Source organism: Pyrgilauda ruficollis, unplaced genomic scaffold (assembly GCF_017590135.1).
Source record: "Pyrgilauda ruficollis isolate IOZ18807 unplaced genomic scaffold, ASM1759013v1 scaffold10, whole genome shotgun sequence".
NCBI lineage: Eukaryota > Metazoa > Chordata > Aves > Passeriformes > Passeridae > Pyrgilauda > Pyrgilauda ruficollis.
This window is the reverse complement of record NW_024508101.1, coordinates 15740599-15759619: the sequence shown is the minus strand read 5'-3', so window position 1 is coordinate 15759619 and position 19021 is coordinate 15740599. Positions and strand designations below refer to the sequence as shown.

Sequence of the window (19021 nt, the reverse complement as noted above, 5' to 3'; positions counted from 1 at the left end):
CTGGGTGTGTAGGTGCTGTCAGGGCTATCATGGATGTGTCAGGGCCCAGCCCGGTGCCCAGCTGAGGCTGGCAGCACTGCCCAGGGCTGCTCCAGGCAGGCAGCAGCCTGGCAGCCAGCTCATAGCCACTTCTCCTGGGAAAAAACACATCCTGTGTCAGAGCCAAACAAGAAATCATCCTAAGTGCCCAGATAACAGCACTGTGTGTGGGCACAGCACTGAGGAATGGCTGGGGAGATACGGGTAGAGTAAATCATGGTTTGAAGGCATGGCTGCCTGAGGGAAAGACAATTCCTCAGCAGTCCTGCTGGGATAGAGGGATCCAGGATTCATCCTGGGAAACCTACCCACATCCTGCCAGTGCCTTGGGACCACAGTGAAAGCTGGAATGGGTGATGACGGTGTTTCCAGAAGGGACAAGTGTGGGAGGAAGGCTTAGGAGAGCTAAATTTACTGCTCAAATGCACACTGGCTCCCCTGCAGCACCACATTGGGTAGTTTTGCCTAATGCCAAAGAGATGGGGTGCTCCTGAGAGTTCTTGCACTCCAAAAATGCATTGAGGGTCCCCCAGGAGGGATCAGTGCCTGGTCTCAGGTTGCTGCTGGCTCCTTACTCCTGCAGTGGCACCCACCACTGGCTCCTCCGTGCTGCCCTCGTCCTGGGGCAACCCAGCACCAGTGGTCATTGTGGGATTCCCCTCCAGCAGCATTTGGGGTCCCCCTGCGAGCACAGGGAGGTGCCATCCCAGCTCCCTGCCAACCAGCCAGCCCCATTCCTGCCACACCACATGGCACCCCTTGATTAATCACAGGCTGGGGCTGCCGGCAGCTTATCTTGTGCTTTAATAGCTGAATAATTTAAAACTGCTGTTTGCCAGCATCTTAATTGCTTTTGTGTCAGGTGCAGGGCCAGTGGGAATGCAGAGTGGGCCTGAGAGGCTCCACATGGCCCACGGGGACACCAGCCTTGGGTTTCCCAGCCGGTGACTGTCCCCAGGGAGTGAGGCTTGCACAGGGAGTTTTGCTGGGAATGGAGTGGAGATGGCAGGCCAGCTGTCCCCAGTGATGGCTGTGTCTGCCTCAGAGCAGATGGGGACAGTGAGCACTCTGGGGAGCTCTGGGAAGTGGCTCATTTCTCTAGGGACAAGGGACAGCAGGGTGATGCTGGAGCCTTGTGGAAGTGAGGGAGTCAAGGGGATGTAGGAGAAGCTGAAAGCCCCCGTGGGTTTCTTCTTGGGAAGGGGCAGAGGGGACACACCTCTTCCTGCCATCACCTGGGGACACTGCAGTCCCCTTCACCCCTCAGCCCACCCCCAGCTCCACTGCTCCCTCCACCCAGCCACGCCTGTCTCTGTGTCCTGCAGCCACCGTCATCCTCAACGAGCTGAACTGGACGCAGGCCCTGGAGGATGTTTTCATCGAGAACCGCAAGGAGGATCCCTCCCTGCTCTGGCAGGTCTTCGGCAGCGCCACCGGCGTCACCCGCTACTACCCCGGTGCGTACCAGGGAGGGCTTGTGGCACAGAGGGCTGTGACCAAGGGCAGCCCAGGCCCTTCTCGCTGCTCCATGGGGAGAGCACCCCCCTGGGCCTGGTCTGACACGTGGAACTGTGCTCTGCCAGAAACCATTGGTCTGAGCTCCCTGCCTGAGCCTGCTGCTTCCTCAGCCCTGGGCATCTCTCTGCCCTGTCCCCCTGTTCCCCACCCGGGGACAGCCCTGCCTCGCTCACTGCCTGCCTTCTCCCCACAGCCACCCCATGGAGAGCCCCCAATAAGATCGACCTCTATGACGTGCGCCGGCGGCCCTGGTAAGGGGTGCTGGGTGGGAGGAGGGTCCTGGCTGGGAGCAATCAGCTCCCTCCCCTTTCCATTGCATTTTGGCACTGGCAAAGGGACACCGTAACACAGGCAGGGGCATCTGAGCTGTGGCACTTGGCTCCTTCTCCCCTTCCCTCTTCCTGGGAAAGCGGAGCAGCATGGAGAGATAAATCCTTGGGTGCAGATGAAAGTGTGGAGAGAGCCCTATGCCCCCTCACCACTGCCATGGCTGCTGGCACTTGATCCTGGCCAGCATTCCTATCCAAATGAGATAACAACTGGCTTGGAAAACGTGAGCTGGGAGGATGGGGAGAGGAATGGGCAGGCAGCAGCAGGCTGTGGCTCAGCGATAGCTGAGCAGCCATTTAGCCCACACCAAGTGAGCCAGGATTGAATGGGCTCCCCTCAGCCCAGCTGGAGGTGCTGGTGTGGCAGTGCTGGTTATCAGCTGGGGGAGCAACAGCCCCATCCTGCCCACAGCTGCTGCCTGAAACTGCAGTCATGGAGAAGAGACTGGGCACAGGCCTCTGGCACATGTCCAGGGAGCCCTGTATCCCAATGGATCCTCCGCCTGCCCACATCAGGAGCTGCCCCCTCTCCTTGTCAGAAAATTAATAGCCCTGCTACTATGGTTAATTGCCTTTGATTGCTCACATTAATTATTAACTGTTCCCTGCTGGGGTGCCTGTGCAGGTTATTGCAGAGCAGGGACTGGAAGACTGTTTTGGCGTGGGGGCTGCTGTTGTGTATGGGGGCAACTGAGCCCAGCTCTCTGCCCACTAACCAGGCTGGCCACCGGGTTGTCCACCCTGCCATGGAGGAGCAGCAGCACCCTCCATGCTGGGGGGACCCTCTTTGGGGCCTTCTCCTGCTCTCAGTGGGGCCCCATGCAGGACACTGCTCCAGGGCCACGATCCTGGCCGCAGCCACGGGTGCCATTCGCCGCCTTCCCCTCCCCTGATGAATGGCCCCATTAGCCACAGCCGTCTCCTGCCGAGCCCAGGGTATTCATCTGAGCCGGGCAGCCGGAGATGGATGTGCTGCCGCAACACATTACGGGCAGCATCTTAGTTGGGCTCTGTGCTGCACCAGCAGCCCGGCCCCGGGAGCAGGGCAGGCTCCAGAGCCCCCTCGCATGCCGGCAGGGAGGAGCCCCGTGGGCAGCTGCCTGTCCTCCCCCCAGCACGAGAGGAAGCTGCTGGGGGATGCTGCACCCATGTCAGGGCCCCATGTGCCAGCATCCTGCATCCCACCCGCTAATCACTTGTAATTAGGGAACATCAGGCCCTGGGATTAACAATCAGAGCCTGCCCCTTCCCCAGTCCTCCCCAGTAGTGGTGAGTAATTGATACTAATAACACACTAATTAATTCACACGAGGCCCGATCCTGATCGAGCCAATAATGAGGTTCCCTTGGCCTTCAGCCAGGGCAGGGTCAGGCCTCCTGCAATGGCATGGTGAGGTGGGGCCGTGCGTGGCCATGTCTGGGGTGGGATGGGATGGGTGCTAAGCACTGTGCCAGTCCCTCCCACAAGGATGGCACAGCAGGGCTGGGAGCAGGACCAGTTGTTTCAAGGGGTGAGGAAGGGTTCCCTAATTGTTTTCAGTGGGGAAGATTTACGTAGTGTTATTATTTTTCCTCCTTGTAGCTAAAAATAACCTAATCAGCCTGGCCTTTGAAGCTACCAGGGGGGTAAATAGCATCTTAATATGGATGTGTGTGTCAGCATAATCAGCACGCAGGAAAGGGCCTGCGATGATGGAAGAGTTTAGCATTTAGAGCTCATTAGGCTGACACAGTGTGGAGCAGCAGTCGCTGGCTGTCTGCTGTGCTGTGCCACGGGAGCTGCGTCCTCGCTGCCACCTGCCCACGGCCACCTCGTCCCTGCTCCTTGCCGTGGGGTCACCACAGCCCTGGCTGCCCAGGGCTCCCTGCACAGCTCCCCAGTGCCTGTGCCCTGGCAGGGCTTCACTCTTGGGCTGCGCCCAGCAGTCAGGGTCCCCCCGAAATGAGTCGACCCTGCTGACCCCACTCTGTACCCCACAGGTACATCCAAGGTGCCTCCTCCCCAAAGGACATGGTCATCATTGTGGACGTGTGAGTACACGCTGGGGGCCATGGCTGGGCTTAGGCCAGGATGGTGGCACAGCTCCCCAAGGTGCCACTGTCCCACCAGTGGCCACAGGGAGGCTGTGGGGGACGGCACAGCCCTGTGCTGCCTCGCTGCCAAGCCCCCAGCACCCCTGTCTCCTGCAGGAGTGGCAGTGTGAGCGGCCTCACCCTCAAGCTGATGAAGACCTCGGTCTATGAGATGCTGGACACCCTCTCAGATGATGACTATGTCAATGTGGCCTCGGTGAGTGGGGCAAGCAAAAGGGCTGTCCCCAGGCACCTCCCAGCTCCCCAGCACAGGAACCCTTTTCCCTCACACACACCTGGCTAAGGGCTCTGCAGACAGAAATACCATTTTTTGTCTTCTTAACCACCCATCTGCATGTAAGCAAGGAAACTCGAGCTCAGGGCTGAGGACACAAAAGCTGCCCCTATCACGAGGCGTTTGGCAGAGATGTTCCTGCATGATCCCAGCCGCTGACACCTGGCACCCCATGGCTATGTCACCAGCTTGTGACCTCACGCAGCACAGTGGCCATGCCACCACATCTGCGTGTCCCTGGCTGCCCCTCCCCTGTCTGGCCACCAGCACGGGCACTAATTAGCATGTCTGGCCTGGCTCTGTTCCTGGATCGCCGCTCCCCTAATGAATGGGCCCCATTGCCGGTAAATGAAGCTGTGAGTGAGAGGCAGCACCTGCTCCTGCTGCCAGCACAGAGCAGCACAGCACGGCTGCCTGCACAAGCTGGGGCTCCTGCGGTGGTGAGCACCCACTGCCAGCACCCACCCCACAGCTCAGTGCTGGATTTGTCCCTAGCCAAACTTCAGCCTCATCATCAGCCCTCCCTGGGATGTGGGACACGTCTGGGTCACCTGCTGCCCATGAGAGCTGAGTGTGATGAGTGGTTTGTGCCTGCTGGTGTCTGCCCTGTCCCCTTTCTGTGACCCACTCCCCTCCATTTCACCTCGCAGTTCAATGAGAAGGCAAAGCCGGTGTCATGCTTCAAGCACCTGGTGCAGGCCAACATCCGGAACAAGAAGGTGTTCAAGGAGGACGTGCAGGGCATGGTGGCCAAGGGCACAACAGACTACAAGGCTGGCTTTGAGTACGCCTTCGACCAGCTGCAGAACGTGAGCTGGGGGCTGGGCTGTGGATGGGGGACGGGTGCACCTGTGGGTGCTGGGGACGGTGGGACAGCTCCAAGTGCCTGGCTGCTGCCCTGTGCTGAGGGCTGCTTGTGCTCCTTCTCAATGCTGGGGGAGACATCCCACCTCCAGGCGTGCTGTAGCCAAGGTTTTGCTGGTGCTACTCCCCTCTGGGTTATTAAAAGTTAGCAGGGCTGGGTGGAGGGGCCAGTCCCAACCAGACACCATGCCAGAGGCAAGATAAAGATGAATGGTGCTATTAGGTGCCGAGTGGCATTAGCCACAACATCATTCCCCAGCTGGCAGTGTCCCTCCAGCCCATTCAGCTGGGTCACCCTCGCCCCAGAGAAATGGGCTGGGGAAAGAGGTGGGTTGGGGCTGCATCCAGCCCTGTGCCCAGCACTGCTGGCTCCAGGTGTGGCCTCAGGTGCCGTGTCTGCCCCACAGTCCAACATCACACGTGCCAACTGCAACAAGATGATCATGATGTTCACGGACGGCGGCGAGGACCGAGTGCAGGACGTCTTTGAGAAGTACAACTGGCCCAATAAGACGGTGAGAGGCCGTGGGTCTGTGTGCTGGGCTGGGGCAGCTCACCACAGAGGGAGATGGCTGCTCCAGTTCCATTGCTGGCTGCTGCTCCATTTGCCTCATTGCCATCCTCCCTCCCCAACAGCCTGCTCCTGCATGGAGCCACTGCCCTGCTAATGGGTTTGTAGCTGGCTCCCACCTTCCTGTGGGACCCAGCACACTGTGAGATGCTGGGGAGGGAATGGGGCTGGTCGGCTCCCTGAATGCTGGCCCTGAGGGGAGCACACCCCAAGCATGGGGACAGGGCTGCTGGCAGGCAGATGAGCCAGCAGGAAGGTCTCAGTTGCTGCTCAGGACCTGGAAACCTGTGGGGTGGGGGTGTTGTGGCCCGTGTATCACCCTCAGAGAGCACAGACCCCTCTGGGAGCAGTGATGCCACACAGCAAGGACCACTGAGGTGGGAGACTTGAGCCAACAAAGTGATGTGGGAGGGCAGGACTGGCTGGGGCCAGGCAGGGAGACAGGGACTCCCTTGCTGCCAGCACAGCCAGCACTTGCAGGAGTCTTCTGCCCACCTGCACTCACTCTGTGGGCCATGGCAGGCAATGCCACACTGTCCCTGGGGAGGTTGTCATTGGCTAGGAGCACCAGGTGTGGAAAACAAGGGTGCCCTAGTGGATGTCCCTCAGTGCACGCTCTGCCACAGGTGCGGGTCTTCACCTTCTCCGTGGGGCAGCACAACTACGACGTGACCCCTCTGCAGTGGATGGCCTGTGCCAACAAAGGTGAGCGGGGCTGGCAGCCAGCAGGCACGGGGGCTGCAGGCTGCTGGGCTCACCCCTCGGCTCCAGTGGGTGCCACTGCCAGCAAAGGCCTGGCTGCAGCCCTGCAGGGAGGGGCTGCAGGGCAGCCAGGCTGCTGGACAGCTGGATCTTCAGCTGCCTTTCTCTTTCTTTTCCAAGGTTACTACTTCGAAATCCCCTCCATCGGCGCCATCCGCATTAACACGCAGGTACAGCCGGGAGCCAGGCAGAGCCCTCGTGGGCTGCCCTGCCTGGGGGGGTTCAGGCAGCCCCAGCCCCACTGGGGAGAGCCCACAGGCTGCAGTGAGTGCGGCAGCAAGCTGGGGAGCCGAGCTCAGCTTGGCCCTGCGCTATTAAGTAATTCATCTTCTGCAGCTCCCCACGGACATGCTGCCTTTTGAGTGACTAATTATGAAACATCAGGCGTTAATCAGCACAGAGCAGAGCTGAGCGCGGGCAGGGAGTGAGGGTGGGCAGAGCCAAGCCTGGCAGAGCTGGTTGTGTCTGCCCCACACCTCCTCTCACTGCCTCTTTTCTGCCCCTTTTCTTTATGGGATGTGCACGAGGTGCCGTGAGGGCAGGTGATGAGGGCAAGGCTGGGCTGGCATTGTGGCATGGGGGTTCCCTCCCCACCCAGAGATCTTCCTTGGCAAGGTGAGACAGGAAGAGGGAAACCTGCCCCAGGAGAAGATGGCAGCCAGGGAGACAGTAGTGACATGGTCCAGGCATGATGGAGCAATCCCAGCCCCTGGAATGGCTGGGGGGCTCTGGCTGGTGCTGCCTGGGGACCCCTGCCCTGCCAGTGCATGGCCAGTGGTGAGCAGCACCTTGTTTGCATCTTAATGGGCCTGCAGGGGTCCCAGCTGGAGCCAGTGCCCAGGTTTGGTGGCTGCCAAGCCCCCTCTCCAAGCTCCCCCATTAACATTCCTGGGGTGTGCTTAGGGACAAGGGTGTCACCGGGCTGGAGCAAGGAGACATCTGTCTCCCACATCGTCCTTTCCCGTGTCCTGTGTCCCTGCAGGAGTACCTGGATGTGCTGGGCAGGCCCATGGTCCTGGCTGGGAACCGAGCCAAGCAGGTCCAGTGGACCAATGTCTACCAGGATGCCCTGGTAAGGACCCCCCAGCCCTGGGGGGCAGGGAGGGACCCCCAACCCAAGGGTCCCATACTGCCCCAAGGGGCACATGGGTGGGGACCAGCCCCAGGGTGCAGTTGGGGACACTGATCCTGGGGTCCCACAGAACTCCAGGGTGCAGGTGGACGGGGACACTGGCCCCAGGGTCCTGCACAGGACATGCCCATCTCCCCTGTCAGGGGAGTAACCCCCCCTCTGCTGCCCACCCCCAGCCCTGGGTCCTGGGGCAGTGAGGGGCTGTGGGACACCATTCTGTGCTTGTGCAGGGGCTGGGCCTGGTGGTGACGGGAACTCTGCCGGTGTTCAACCTGACGGAGGACAGCAGTGACAGGAAGGTAGGAGACTCTGCTGCCCCTGGCCTGGCTGCACTGGGAGCCCTGGTGGGGCCACTGTGGGGAGGGGAAGGTGCCCTGGTGATGTGTGTGTGGCTGCAGGGGGGACACAGGCATCCCTGGGGTGCTGCCTGCTCTGCACCACCTCCCTGCAGTGACACTGGGGTGACTGCCATCCCTGGGACCCACAGTTACCTTGGCTAGCTCTCACAGTTCAGCTGGGACAACTGACAGCTGTGAGTCCCTGAGGGGTGCAGTGTCCCTGGGGGCTGGTACATCCCCCGCTGTGCCCCTGCAGTATCCAAATCTGACCCACACGTCCCCAGAAGGAGAAGTGGTCCGTCCTGCTGCTTCCCTGTCCCTGGGCTGGTGGTGGCAGGTGACAGCACTGGTCCCACCCACCTCCATCCTGCATTTCCTTCCAGAACCAGCTCATCCTGGGCGTGATGGGGATCGATGTGGCCCTCAATGACATCAAGAGGCTGACGCCGCGTTACAACGTGCGTGGGGGCCCCTTCCCCTCTGTCCCTGCCCTGCACTGCCTGATCCTGGTGTGGGATCCCTCTGATGGGAGCCCCAAGCTGTGCCCCAGCACTCCAGAGCACCTCCAGCAGCACTGGCACCCAGCAGAAGCTGTGGGAGCAGGCAGGCACTGGGACAGGCAGCAGAGCAGGGATCAAAGCTGCATGATGCTCTGGGACTCAGTACAGAGGCAAAACCCTTGTAGGGTCAGCAGGGAATAAACCTTACAGGCCTGGGGAAAGGAGCAGTGGGAAAAATCCAGAGCCAAACTCTCACCCCAGGAGTGGCAGATTGCACTGTCCTGAGAATAGAAATGAATGGATGGAATGGGCTGAGCCCTGGGGGTGACGTGGGTCGAGCTCTGTCTGCAGAGGTGATGGTGACACCAGCACAGTGTGTCATGCCATAGAGCCACCTGGTCAGCCTCACCCCTCCTCCTGTCCTCCTGCAGCTGGGGGCCAATGGCTACGTCTTCGCCATCGACCTGAACGGCTACGTCCTGCTGCACCCCAACCTGCGGCCCCAGGTGAGCAGGGGCCCACAGGGGCAGCAGCCCTGGGGATCAGCCAGGCCCTGGGGGCTTTCCAGGGTCCTTAGGACTTAGTTGTGGGGCTTGTGATGAGTTAGTCTGGACTCGGCAGTGGCTGCAGGAGCCCTGAGCCCTTCCCTGGCTCTCCCTTTCTTCCTGCAGATCATCAATTTCCGTGAGCCAGTGACACTGGACTTCCTGGATGCTGAGCTGGAGGATGAAAACAAGGAGGAGGTGAGCAGAACAGGGGCAGCTTCTGGGACACAGCCTGGCCCTCTCATCTGCAGTTGCAAAGGGCACTCAGCCCCTCCAACCTGCCCTGCAGAGAGTCTCATCCTTAGAGTCCTGGCACAGCTCCCATCGAGCCACAGTGGGGACGGCAGCTGGGTCACTGTCCCCTGGGTGCTAGCACGATGGACCTCCCCAGGCTGCTCCCCCTGCACCCCATGGGTGCCCACAGGTGCATGGGCAGGCTCTGTGGCACTCAGTTGACTCCTCTGTGTCCCACAGATCCGGAGGAGCATGATTGATGGGAATGATGGGCAGAGGTTCATCAAGACCCTCATCAAGTCCCTGGACGAGGTAACTGCAGGGGAGGGGGTCACAGCTGGAACTGTCACTGTGCTGAGCACCCAGAACCAGCAGTGGGGATGAGGGGCTGTGTCTGGCACCGGGCTGGGAGCCAGGGCCCTGTGGCACTGTGCCAGCAGAGCCCTGGCAGTGCCCAGGCCTGACTGGCTGCCTCTGGCCCACAGCAATACATCGACGAGGTGTTCCGGACCTACACGTGGGCTCCCATCAAAAGCACCAACTACAGGTGAGTGTCACAGCCAGTGCACCCAGACTGCCCTGCACTGGCTGCACCCACACCAGCACAGGCCTGGGGGCTTGTGCCTGCAGCTCCCAAAGTCCCCGAGGCCAGCAGGGATGTGTTCTACAGGCTGTGAGGTTGCAAATGTACTGCCACGTTATTGCTCACGGGCAGGGATGTGCTGGAGGGCGCTCCTGAAAGGGCTGCCTGCCGGTGTTAGGCACTGTGGAGCTTGGACACAGCCCCCAGGACTCCAGAAAGGCTGCAGGGCTGGCATGCAAGGGGCCAGACAAGTGACACATCTGCCACCTCCTGTCTGCCCAGCCAGGGGCTCGTGCAGGTCCCTGCCTGCTCTAGGGTGGGTAACAGTGACATGTGCCCACGCTGCAGCACAGGTAGTGTCTTTAGAGCCAAAGGGGAGCAAAGTTCTGCATTTTATCACCCAGTTTGCACCAGCTTGGACCAGCAGATGTGTAAGAAAGACCCTGACATCGTCATTTTTCAACTCATGCTGCCTTCTCCTGGCAGCACAACATGCTCCTGGGAGGAGCCTTGTGAGCCCCTGTTGCCCAGTGTGCTCTCCTCCTCCCTCCTCCTCCTCACCACCCAGCTCAGGAGGGGCTGGCAGGGGTCACAGCCACTAACCACTGCTCTGCAGCAGAGATATTTCCTGGGTTTGCCTGGGATGCCATCAGCACAGGGTGCCACCAACACTGAACAGAAAAAGCCACCACCCTTTTCCTGACTCCTGTGGCTTGGGGTGCCACCAGCTCTGCTGTGCTGGCTGCAATGCCCAGACTGTGCCCATGCTGCCAGCACAGACAGGGTTATCTGAAGGGCTGCTTTAGGAGGGAAGCCCAGATCCAGTGGCTCTGGTGCAGGTGTTACATCTGATGAGAGTCAGGAATGTGGTCCTTGCTCACTTATTCCTGACAGCACCTGGCACAAACACTGTCTCCAAAGGCCAATGGCCACTGCAGCTGGCACCAAGGAGTCCAGTTCCCTCTAGCAGCGTGTCCTGTGGGTTAAGCAGCCCCAGCACCACCTCCTGCTATCTCCTTTCCCACCCTGTCCCACTCCCTGCATGCCAGACTCCTGGCTGGCAGATCACTCTTGTTCATGACATATCTGACTTCTGGTGCCTGTAGAATGGTTGTCATTGGTTTCTCCAGTCTGGGAAGGCTTTGTCCCTTCTTTCATGGGCTGTGTCTCTTCGTGCCTTCCTCCCTCACAGGGATGTTGTATTCCTCTTCCACATGCATCCCCCTTAGTTCCTGGGCTGGCACATCCTGCCCATCTCAGCCCTGGCTAGGCAGATGTGCCAACTTCTGTGACCATGTGTTCCCCCAGCACTGCCCTGGGTGCTCTGGGCATGACCCTGGATACCCCAGGATGACCCTGGGTGCTCTGGGCATGACTCTGGATACCCCAGGATGACCTTGGGTGTTCTGGGCATGACCCTGGATACCCCAGGATGACCCTGGGTGCTCTGGGGATGATTCTGGATGCCCCAGGACAGTGCTGGCTGCAGTTCCTGGAGAGAAGGATGCAGCAGGCTGTGCAGGAGGCCAGTGGGGCTGCTGCCTGCCATCTCCTGGGTCAGGCTGCTGCCAGCAGTTCAGGCAGGAACTGGGAGCTGGCCAAGGATTCTGGGTGGGTGTAAAGCCTTACTCCAGGTGTCTGTTCTCCCTCTCCACAGCCTGGGGCTGGTTCTGCCTCCCTATAGTACCTACTACATCCAGGCCAACCTCAGCGACCAGATCCTGCAAGTGAAGTGTAAGTAGCCCCTGGCTCTCCCTGCTGCCCTCTCACACTCCCCCTCACCCCACTCCAGCCCGTGGCTGTCGGGGGGAGAAACACAAACCAAAGGCTTGGGAAAGGTCATAGGGATCACTGTGAGAGCCAAAACAAAAACTAAAGCTAAGAGAGGCGTGAGTAGAGGTGAGCACACAGAGGGAGAGCGAGCTGCCTGCCTGGGGTGCCCCGGGGCAGGGTTTGGTCCTTTGGCTCTGCAGCCGAAGCCCCAGGCCGGGGCTCAGGCAGGCGAGGCAGGGAGGTGCTGCCTGGTCGCCTCCCGGGGACGAGGGATGCCGCTGTGGCAGCCAGATAATTTGTGAGCTGGGGAAGTTTGCATGGATCTCTTTAATTTCCTTTGGTTTATTACGATACTTTGGTTTCAGTTTAAGCCATTTATTCTTTTTATGAGTTTGGTTTCGGTTGGTTTCGATTTTTGTTTGGAATTAATCTGTGTACGTGTGTGTTAGCCTGGCCCCCCTTTCTCTCTCTTTCTCTTTCCCCTGACCCCCAAGCCTTTTCCCCACCTCAGGTCCACGCTGCTCCCAGGGACTCCTCCCCCATGGGAGAACTGGACCCTTCCCCTCTCCCCTCCGGTTCCCCCTGTTTCTCCCCCTCGGCCGCCCCAGTGGCCTGACCCCAGCCCCACTCCAGATCCAGCCCCTGCCACCCCCTCCATCCATGGGCAGGAGCCCTGTGTCCCTGTGGGGACAAGGCCAGGCTGTCCCCATCCCCGGGAGGGGGGATCCCCCCCGTCCTCCCCAGCTCTGCCCACCGTGCCGTGCATGCCCCCTGACTCAGTGAGGACATTTTGATATCAAGACTGTTGCAACTGTTTGCTACTGATTCTCATTTTCCTTTGGAGTATTGAATATATATCTATATATTTCTCTAGTTATATCTTTGCATTTTTTTTTTTGTTCTTATTTCACCGTGGCCTTTTCTTTTCCTTTTGTTACTGGGTTTTTCTTATGCTTTCTTTTCTTCATGTCGTTTTTTGCAAGAGGTTTCCTTTTGGTATGATTATAGTGCACAATATTTTTATTCAAACGTCGATTGAATAAAATATTGTTTGTGCCCCCCTTCCCCCTTTCCACCCAACCCCTTTTTTTTTTTGTTTGTTGTTTTTTGTTTGTTGTTTTTCTTGCTTTCTCTCTATGGTGGATTCACACAGTACCAAACATCAAAATGAAGGGCAAGTATTTTCAGTCTCAGACCACTCACCTTCACCACCCCGTCCCCTGCCCCGTGTCCAGTCCCCCCCAGCCCCCTGCTTGCCCATCTCCCTGCCCGTTTGCCACGCCGAACCTGCAAACCGCCACCAACTCGCCCTTCCTCCCTTCTCCTCTTCCTCCTCCTCTCCTCCAGTCCCCCCCTTTATTTGAAAGCAACATGTCTTGTTCTGTTCATGAGAGCTTTGTCACGAAAATCCCACTCCCTCCCTGCGCATCACTCCCAAACCCGGTTCGATATCGTTCAAGAGCCGATCTTGTATGAAACTGCCGTTTTCGATCCACGAGGATTTTGTAGCTAGTTGGATGCCCTGCTCTTCCTCCCCAGTGCTGCCCCTTCTTGCTCCTCTTCTCCCGCTCGTCTCCTCCAACTCCTTCTTCCCCTCTCCTGGCTCCTTTGCTTCCTCCTCCCCAAGACAACTCAACCTGAAAGGGATAGGGCTGTGCAGGGAGCGGGGGGCTGTGGGGCGGGTGCCCAAAGGTGGCAGGGATGGAGGACAGGTGGGGGGCCCAATCCACCGCTGCCATCAGCCTCTGGGACAGGCTTTTTGGGGAAAGCCTACAAGCAGGAACCCTCTGCAGAGATGGGATGGGACCACCTGGGCAGTGCCTCCCAGCTGCACAGGTGACAGCAAGCCTGGGCCAGGGGCACGAGGGATGGCTGAGCCCAGGGGGGCCACACTGCCTGCCCCCACAGCTGCTCGGTGGCCATCCCCCCTGCCCTGGGGACCAGCATGGCATGGTACAGTGTACTGTACCACTGAAGGTACAGTGTCCTGCTGCTGTCTGTGCCCCTGGGAGCAGCCAAGTTTGAGCCCAAAGTCCCACCAAGGCAAGCCGAAGTGCCAGTCGGTCTCCCCCTGCGGTGGAGCAGGACATCACCCATGTGACACAGGATTTGGCCCACATTCCCTCAATGCCAGAGGGGCCTCCTGACCCACAACTCACGCACAGCCCCACAGTGGGCCAGGGGACACCCGGCACACACGGTGCCCATGGGACCTGCCACCACTCTCCATCCCACACAGCCCCCAGCACACGGCACCCACCAGCAGCCTGCCCGGCAGCACCTCCTCCCTGGCACAGGCAGGGAAACGGCTTAGGGGGGCACTGGAGCACAGGAGGGGCCCTGGGGGCCAGGGCCAGGCGGGCAGGACAGTGGGGAGGTGGAAGTGTCACCCTCAGCCCTGTTCAATCAGCCTTGAGTTGCCTCCTCCCAGCGCCCCTGTGATGGCAATGCTGATGGACCAAGTACGAGTGTTTGTACTCCTCTTCCTCCTCTTCTTCCTCTCATCGGCTTGTACCCAGCCCCTGCCTCCAGCCCTCAGAGAGCAACAGTCCAACCTCTGGCTGTGCCGTGCAATGCACCAGGAGCTGGCGGGAGGGCAAGGGGGTGGCAGTGCCCGTCGTGGGGGAGATGTTGTCCCAGGGGTGTCCCATAGCACCCCTCCGTGCACCCCTTAACCCGGCTCGCCCCCGCGGGCTGAGCCCTGCATCCTCTGTCTCTTCTGCCGGGGGCAATCCCAGAGACACCCCAAAGCTGCTGGGCTGCACCCCTGTTAAAGCAGAGCGCGCTGGCGGGCGAGCGCGGATCCCCGTCCGCACTGGGGTACCACCGCCCCGGGGAGGGAGGGGGCACCGGTGCCCGGCAGCGGAGCCCGTCAGCGCATTGCACGGCCCCGCAGCAGGGCGGGAGCCTCTGGTTGGACTGTCCTCGGCAAGGTTCCCCTCTGGCCATGTCGATGCCTGAAAACTCCCTTTATTTTTTTTCTCCCGACAACCGAGTGTTCTGGTGATCCTCCTCCGGCCAGGAGCGAAGCATGTGGTTCCCTGCCCTCGCCCACCACCCCTCCCCCGAGAGAGAGACGTCCCCCCGCCCTCCCGAACATGCATATATATATATATATATACATGTGCGCACATATATATATGTGTGTGTGTCTGTGTGTCCCTGCGTACGGCCGCGCGCACGCACCGCGCGCCTTCAGCCCGCCACCGAGCAAATTCGAGCCGAGATGGGCAAAACCTCTCCTGATTTGGCTCTAACCTTCCTTCCCGTGCGGTGCCAGCAACAGCAGAACGGCCTTTTCCTTCCTCTCTTGTTAGCAAGAGCAGCAAATGCCTTTTTCTTTTTTTATTTCTTTTTTAGTTCCCTCCCCTCTCTCTCTCTCTCTCTGTCCGTCTCTCTCCCTCCTGGCCCTCGGCGCCCCCGTCCCCGCTCCCCGCCGGATAACCTTCCCTTTCTGTTGCAGATTTTGAATACCTGCTGCCCAACAACTTTGAGTCGGAGGGACATGTGTTCATTGCTCCCAGGTAGCTTTGCGTGTGCGCTTGCCGAGGTGTGCATCCGCCCCGGCCCCGCTGCCGACCCCACCATCGCCCCATCCTCGCCTCATCGTGCCTTGTCCCGCTCCCCGTGCCCTGTGGCTGTGTGTGTCGTGTGCCCGCTCGGCCGCGGGGCTGCCGCCGGGACCCCGGCCCCGCCGCGCGCCCCGGTTGCATCCAGCGCAGTCTATCACAGTATATATGCACCCGGTGCAGCCCGACCTCTGCGCGTGCATATATAGGTATAGTTTCTGAAAATCCTGCCGAGCGAGGGGCCGCCGGCGGCATCATACAGTCGTGCTGGCTGCGGAGGGGAGGGAGAAGGAGGGGGAGGTTTCGGCCCTCATTTGGAATGCCCAGGGGGTTTGGGGGGCTTGAGGAGAGCGTAGCAGCCCCTTGACAGACAGACATGCCCCCTCCCCAGGGCCATGCCGCCCGGTCTTGTCACCTAGCAGGGATGCAGGGCCATCCTTCAGTGGGTTGTTTGGGGAGCCCCATGGCTCTGCCAGCACCCCGCCCTTCCCACCACTACAGTGCAATCTCTGACCAGCCCTAATTAACATCACCAGCTAGTCACCTATCTGCTCATAGGTTGTTATAGCAGCAGAACGTCCTGTTAGGGGACGTTTTGCCAGTGCAGCTTTTGGGGATTGCAGTGGGTTGAGGTCCAGCACGGTCACCTGCAGGCACCCCCCACCCTCCCGGCCCACAGCAGCACTCACTCACACCAGCGCTGGGTGAACCCTCCCGGAATGTGCAGTCACTGTGCAGCGCTGGCTTTTTGGGGAGCTGAGTCCCCAGGCCCTCTGCTGGGCAGTGGGGGTGAAGTCCAGGACACACGGGAGCCAAAGCAGAGCGTGAATGAGAAACAGGAAAGCTGTTATTGAAAACTGCCCGTAAGCACACCGAGAGCATGGACAGGGAGGGGATGCCCAAGGCCCGAGGAGTGGGGCTGCACCCACTGAGGCTGCAGTGCCGGGCTCAGTGTCCGGCGTGGGGCTCTGCAGACGCTGCAGCTGGAGAGAACAGCGGGTGTGGAAGTCAGGACGAGCCCTTTGGTAAGCCCAGAGCGGCTCCTTGCTGCGGGGAGCTGCCCGGCGTGGGCAGGGGCAGGGAGGGGCCGTGTGCCGGGGCATGCCCGGCACCCAGGGCGACTGTATGATCTGCCGCCGGCGCTGCCGCGCCCACGGGCCTCTGGAAATTTTCAGAAACCGTATATCCCCCGTCCCCCGTGGGTGTGTGAGTACCTGTATCTGTGCGTGTCGGTGGAGATACTTAGGTGGCTGTTCCCCTCCGAACAGGGGTTGAGGGGCCGGGCCGAACTGGGCAGGGTGCCTCACCTTTTTCAGCTGCCCTGTGGGCATACTCCCTGCCACCCTTTGCTCCACTTGTCCTCTGAATGACAGAGCTTTTGGCAGCTTGGTGGAGGGCTTGTGAGTGGGGGAGCCGTGAGCACCCTGGTACTATTCACAGCCATACTGCTGAGGACAGGAGGCTCTTGGCACACTGGGGTGGCACTAACCTGTGCCACCCAGTCAGAGTCTCGTGGCGACCACCAGGTTACAGCTGTCCCTGGCCTCGGTGGGGCTGGAACTCTGCGCTCAGGGTGCTCCAGACTGAAGCAGGGACATGGCACCCACCATACTGCCTGTCCCAGGAGTGTCCCAGGGCCAGTGATGCCCTTGGGCAAGCACCCATCTCCGCCAGCTGGGGCTCAGCCAGCACCCAACCATCTGTGCAAAGGGCCTCGAGTGCCTGCCTGCTGCTGCCAGTGCAGCTGTGGAGAATCCCGAGGCAAATCCCTGCTGGCACCCACAGCGGAGCCCCAATCCCTGGGTGCTGCAGGGGCAGGGCAGGGTGGGCATTGCCCTACAGGTAAGTACGGTGTCAGAGACACCCAGTCCCACCAGTATCCCCAGCAGTATGGGGAGAGATGGACTCGGTGTTGTACCGTTCTGGGCAAACCAGGATCCCTCAAACCTTGCCCTGGCAGAGGTGACGGCACCTCAGTGCCTGTGGCAGTGACAGACCTGGTGACTGGTGTGACGCTTCTCTGGTGGCACTGCAGGCAGCAGGGGCTGGGTACCGGGCAGTCTGCAGAGATGCCCACAGCCAGTTCCCCTGGCGGGGTGACACTCCCAGGAGAGGTGGCACGTCACCACCATTGTGTCGTGTCAAGCCTGGGTGCTGGCAGCACAGCCAGCACCCACCCCGCCGTCCCCGGGGCAGAACTGACCTTACCTTTTCCATCCCCACGAACGACAAACCTTGTCCCCCAAACCCCAGAGAGTATTGCAAAGACCTCGACTTGTCGGATAACAACACCGAATTCCTGGAAAACTTTATTGCCCTCATGGAAAAGGTGACCCCAGACTCCAAGCAGTGTGAGTAGCTGGGATGGCTGCTGGGAGGGCTGCAGGGAGGTCAGGGGTGGAGGGGGATTCAAGGGGAGATGGAGCAGGGGATAAACTGTGCTGGGGTTGGGATCCTGGGAGCTGCTGCACAGTGGGTGCTGGGACAGAGCTGGGCACATGGGTGGCCCTCATGGGGTCAGCTCTCACCTCCTCCTCCTCTCCAAGGCGACAACTTCCTCCTGCACAACCTAATCCTGGACACGGGTATCACACAGCAGCTGGTGGAGCAAGTCTGGAAGGACCAGGACCTCAACACGTAAGTGGAGGGGAGATGGCCTGGGGTGGGCAGCACTGTCTTGGGACAGATGAGGATTGGGATGGGCTGTGGAGGCAGGGGCAGAGCAACACCCCACTGATGGCTGGTGTACCTGGCCCCTCTCTTTGCAGGTACAGCCTCTTGGCTGTCTTCGCAGCCACCGACGGGGGCATCACCCGTGTCTTCCCTAACAAGTGAGTGTCTGCCCTGCACAGTGATGTGTCTGCTCCTGCTGGGCCATCTCTGGTGGGACCAGGGATGACAGTGACAGCCATGGCTGTGGCTTCTCCCTGCCAGGGCCGCAGATGACTGGGAGGAGGAACCAGAGCCCTTCAACGCCAGCTTCTACCGGAGGAGCCTGGACAACAAGGGCTACATCTTCAAGCCACCCTACCGAGATGGTGGGTGCCAGCTCAGGGTGACAGGGTGTGACCCAGGCTAGCACTGGCTCCATATGTCCCCTGATGTCACCCCTGCCTTCCACAGCTGGCTACCGGGGGCTGGACCTGGAGAACAACACCATTGGGATCCTGGTGAGCACCGCCGTGGAGCTCAGCATCGGGGGCAAGACTCTGAAGCCCGCAGGTAGGCAGGGAGCTGAGTGCTCTGGTGCCAGGCTGGGGGGTCCCTGCAACCCCTCCAGGCTACAGCTCACCCTGTCTCCCCACTGCTCCAGTGGTGGGGGTGAAGCTGGACCTGGAGGCCTGGGCTGAGAAGTTCAAAGTGCTGGCGAGCAACCGGACAGACCGAGACCAGCTGGGCACCCGCCGGGTATGTCCTGGGACTGGCACAGCCAGGGAACAGGGCAGGGAGGGAGCTCTGTTTGCTGGGGGGCACTGCTGGGACATGCTGCCTGTGGTTGCAATGGGCTTGTTCCTCAGGATTCCTGTCCCCAGCCTCTGGGGACACCACCCTGCATGTCCCCTTCTGGCTGGGAGGACAGCTCTGGGGGGATGACCATCCCGCTAACCTGTCCCTCTGCCCTGCTTTTGGTTGACAGTGTGACCCCTCAAGCAGCTGTGAGATGGACTGTGAGGCCAACAACAAGGTGGGTGGTGGGCAGGGGTGGGGGTGTATGGACTGGCTGGGAGAGGTCCCTGTCCCCTGCTTACCCAGCCTCTGCACCCACCCTGTGCCCTGCTGCTCCCCAAGCTCAGCCAGACCCAGCCCACCTCACAGGGATGAAGGCCTGGGGTTGCCCCATGGACTGTGGACCCCCTGAGAGGGCTGTTAAACCCCCAGGGTGGATGGTGTCTCCT

At 60.3% G+C, this 19021-nt stretch overlaps 1 protein-coding gene across 3 annotated transcripts in view; it reads left to right on the top strand.

Annotated features, from left to right (window-relative positions):
* The window catches only part of CACNA2D2 (calcium voltage-gated channel auxiliary subunit alpha2delta 2), a 210788-nt gene that overhangs the window by 187037 nt on the left and 4730 nt on the right, over nt 1–19021 (top strand). Inside the window, exons 7-31 of one of the 3 annotated variants that reach the window (XM_041465500.1) lie at nt 1365–1496; nt 1751–1808; nt 3867–3917; nt 4077–4176; nt 4905–5063; nt 5526–5633; nt 6316–6394; nt 6572–6621; nt 7434–7523; nt 7814–7882; nt 8305–8379; nt 8853–8927; nt 9093–9164; nt 9441–9512; nt 9686–9747; nt 11441–11517; nt 12710–12730; nt 15020–15080; nt 17379–17476; nt 17672–17762; nt 17894–17956; nt 18060–18163; nt 18249–18347; nt 18439–18533; nt 18763–18810. In XM_041465500.1, the coding sequence (XP_041321434.1) occupies nt 1365–1496; nt 1751–1808; nt 3867–3917; nt 4077–4176; nt 4905–5063; nt 5526–5633; nt 6316–6394; nt 6572–6621; nt 7434–7523; nt 7814–7882; nt 8305–8379; nt 8853–8927; nt 9093–9164; nt 9441–9512; nt 9686–9747; nt 11441–11517; nt 12710–12730; nt 15020–15080; nt 17379–17476; nt 17672–17762; nt 17894–17956; nt 18060–18163; nt 18249–18347; nt 18439–18533; nt 18763–18810 (2009 nt within the window). The remainder of the gene's footprint in view (nt 1–1364; nt 1497–1750; nt 1809–3866; nt 3918–4076; nt 4177–4904; nt 5064–5525; nt 5634–6315; nt 6395–6571; nt 6622–7433; nt 7524–7813; nt 7883–8304; nt 8380–8852; nt 8928–9092; nt 9165–9440; nt 9513–9685; nt 9748–11440; nt 11518–12709; nt 12731–15019; nt 15081–17378; nt 17477–17671; nt 17763–17893; nt 17957–18059; nt 18164–18248; nt 18348–18438; nt 18534–18762; nt 18811–19021) is intronic. The other 2 variants (XM_041465517.1, XM_041465508.1) reach the window with 2 other exon arrangements.